Raw genomic sequence first — 2,385 nt, forward strand, 5'->3', positions numbered from 1 at the left:
TAAGGGAAACATGGTATTCCGCAGAGCTCACGACGGGAAAAGAGTCGGATCCGGAAAGGAAGCCGGAAAAATTCGCCTGATTTGTCGCTGAGCTTCCTAGAATCCATATGCGTAATAGAGTCATTGTGAGCTGATTGGATCGGAGCGGGATTGCGTACAGACGAGCCCCAGCTTACCGTACGCCGTCTCATTGCCGCACAGCACCCGGGCGAAGCTTGAAGCTCAGTCATGGGGTATCGGCATGATGGGTTCTGGAGATCGCTTTGGGGACCCCATTCGAAAAGCCCGGATAAGCACTTCTTGGACACAGAGACTCGAAATAGTCTGATCAGCGGTCCAGGACAGCCCCGTCCAGCCCCTCCGTTTTCTCAGAAGGCCCTCGTCCGCCTTGTTAACAACTCAGTGACACGACACCGCCACCGGGGCCGGTGGCTGCTCTGGCGGGGTTCTCGATAGAAATTCGTTTCTGGCCGCCGGTGAAATATGTAGCTCCAGGCACTGACTCATTCGGGGAAGTTCTGCGTTTTCAATGACAATCCAGGATGCTGCGAAGCTGTAGACGTGGGATACGACCGGGATTCGATGCTTGAAGGCGACGTAGGTACGGTGTAGCTCAGGAGTTCAAACGGCGGTGGGGAGCGATGTGTTCCTGAACGTGGGCAGGACCTGATTGGAAAGTCGGCCAGCTGTCGCCGGATTCAGTGGCGCACGCAGGATTTCTCTTGCAGCTCGCTCCCTACGGCCAAAAGCTCCGGAAGCGCTTCGAAAGGTTGAATTCAATCAGAACTCTTATTTTGTGATTTCTCAGCAGTCTCCGACGAGACCCGGGTACAGATGATCCGTGCAGACCCTCCCGACTTCCGGGCCGCTCATTCTGTTTGGAAGCCGAGGGCTGGGCGGCTTCGGGGATAGATCGGCGATTGCATTGAAAACACTATGGGGTAAGAGTCAGTATTTATTCACTCAACAGTGACGTTCTGCAGACCCTTGAAGGTGTCGACCATGACGACGGACACCAAGGTGTACAACTTGTTGGGAGAGTCGTCATCTTCGTTTCGCCTCCTGGAAGGGAAGCGAAATCGTGTCACAGTGGTTCTCGTTTTGGCGTTTCGGGAAGGGTCCTAAGGTCTGGTACCTGGTTAGGTTGGTGGTTATCAGCGGTAGACTCACCTCTGCAGACGAACGCGAATGCGGAAGGGAGGAGCACGAATTCCTCTGGTCCAGAGATGTCGGTTGAGACGGGTGTCAATCCTCACATCAGTGGTTCCCATGGCTTTCTGGGCGAACTGGCGGATCACCTTGATCGCACTGGGACGGAATGGGGAAAAGTCAGTCGAGGTTCATGCATTCCTGGGCGCATCGCTTGGAGTGCTCTCAATCAATGTATGCTGAATACCATCGAAACCGATGAACCACGGTATGAAACTCCGCTCGTGAGCAGATTCAGAGATCACGCTTGAGGGTATGAGTTCGATTCTCAGGGTTGATAGCCTTAGCTCAGACGATCGCATGTGATCTACAGCCCCTACATAAGTTCAAGTGCTGATCGCCATGCCGCTCTCATCGAATGCCGCCGTAAATACTTCAGCCGCGTAAAACCGTCTTGGCCAGACCCCCCCCCGGGACCCCAGATAATCAGCGGTGGGTTTTGATCACATTCTGAGCCCAGTCGTGAGTGTTCGGATCATCGGGAAAGCAAGATTTGCATTAGACCGCGACCAGGCACTCACCGGGGAGCTTTCTTCTTGAGACCAACTTTGTAGGTGTGCTTGTGCAGGTTGATGGTACACTCACGAGTCACCACCTCGTTCAGTGAACTCTTGCTCTTGTGAGTTTTCGCCATTTCGTGAGAAAAACGTCAAAATCGACGACGACCGCTACACGGAGGCTTCCCTACCACGTGTAAACGTCTGAAAAGGAGCAACAGAGGACCGGAAACCGAAACCAGTCCGAAGAGCTCCGCTAAATCGTCCCTGAAGCTGACGGAATTCATCGGGACTGACTCAATCTTATCCTGAAAACCCCGCGCGGATCGCTCCCATGGAAATCAGCCGAAAGCTTACACTTCGGAACCTCTTCTGGCGCGGGAACTGATTGTGATTGTGCAACTCTGAATTCCCGATTCTGGACAACCCGCTGAAACGGCGGACTCTCCAGACTTCCCGAATTCCCGAGACCGAGGAAACACTCCGAACACCAAGGTGAACTAAAGTGAACTGAATTCCCCGATGAATCGGCCGGGGGAGATAGAGTTTGAATCCGATGGCATGGATTTCCCCCGGGATGATTCGCAGCTTCGCGCGAGGAATCTGATTGATACATTCCTGTCTGCTCAGTCACGTAAACAGATGGGTTTTCTCGCTCTCTCGACGAGTCACCGGATCG

General features: G+C 53.7%; 1 protein-coding gene across 1 annotated transcript; it reads right to left on the reverse strand.

Moving 5' to 3' along the window:
- Positions 1-942: 942 nt before the first annotated feature.
- Positions 943-1,931, reverse strand: RpL31 (ribosomal protein L31). The gene is made up of 3 exons (XM_018639859.1): positions 1,731-1,931; positions 1,171-1,308; positions 943-1,062 (listed from the first exon to the last, which is right to left on the reverse strand). The coding sequence occupies exons 1-3, from the start codon at positions 1,841-1,843 to the stop codon at positions 960-962; spliced, it is 354 nt and encodes a 117-aa protein (XP_018495375.1). The 5' UTR covers positions 1,844-1,931; the 3' UTR covers positions 943-959.
- Positions 1,932-2,385: the final 454 nt, after the last annotated feature.

This window comes from Galendromus occidentalis, unplaced genomic scaffold (genome assembly GCF_000255335.2).
Source record: "Galendromus occidentalis unplaced genomic scaffold, Mocc_1.1 scf7180000077460, whole genome shotgun sequence".
Taxonomy (NCBI): Eukaryota; Metazoa; Arthropoda; class Arachnida; order Mesostigmata; family Phytoseiidae; genus Galendromus; species Galendromus occidentalis.

What these genes read in the sequence shown, in the direction of transcription:
- RpL31 (XM_018639859.1), bottom strand. Translation starts at nt 1,843, where the DNA reads ATGGCGAAAACTCACAAGAGCAAGAGTTCACTGAACGAGGTGGTGACT. An exon ending in CTCAAGAAGAAAGCTCCCCG is followed by an intron (nt 1,309 to 1,730) that starts GTGAGTGCCTGG and finishes ATTCCGTCCCAG; the next exon opens with TGCGATCAAGGTGATCCGCC. An exon ending in ATTCGCGTTCGTCTGCAGAG is followed by an intron (nt 1,063 to 1,170) that starts GTGAGTCTACCG and finishes CTTCCCTTCCAG; the next exon opens with GAGGCGAAACGAAGATGACG.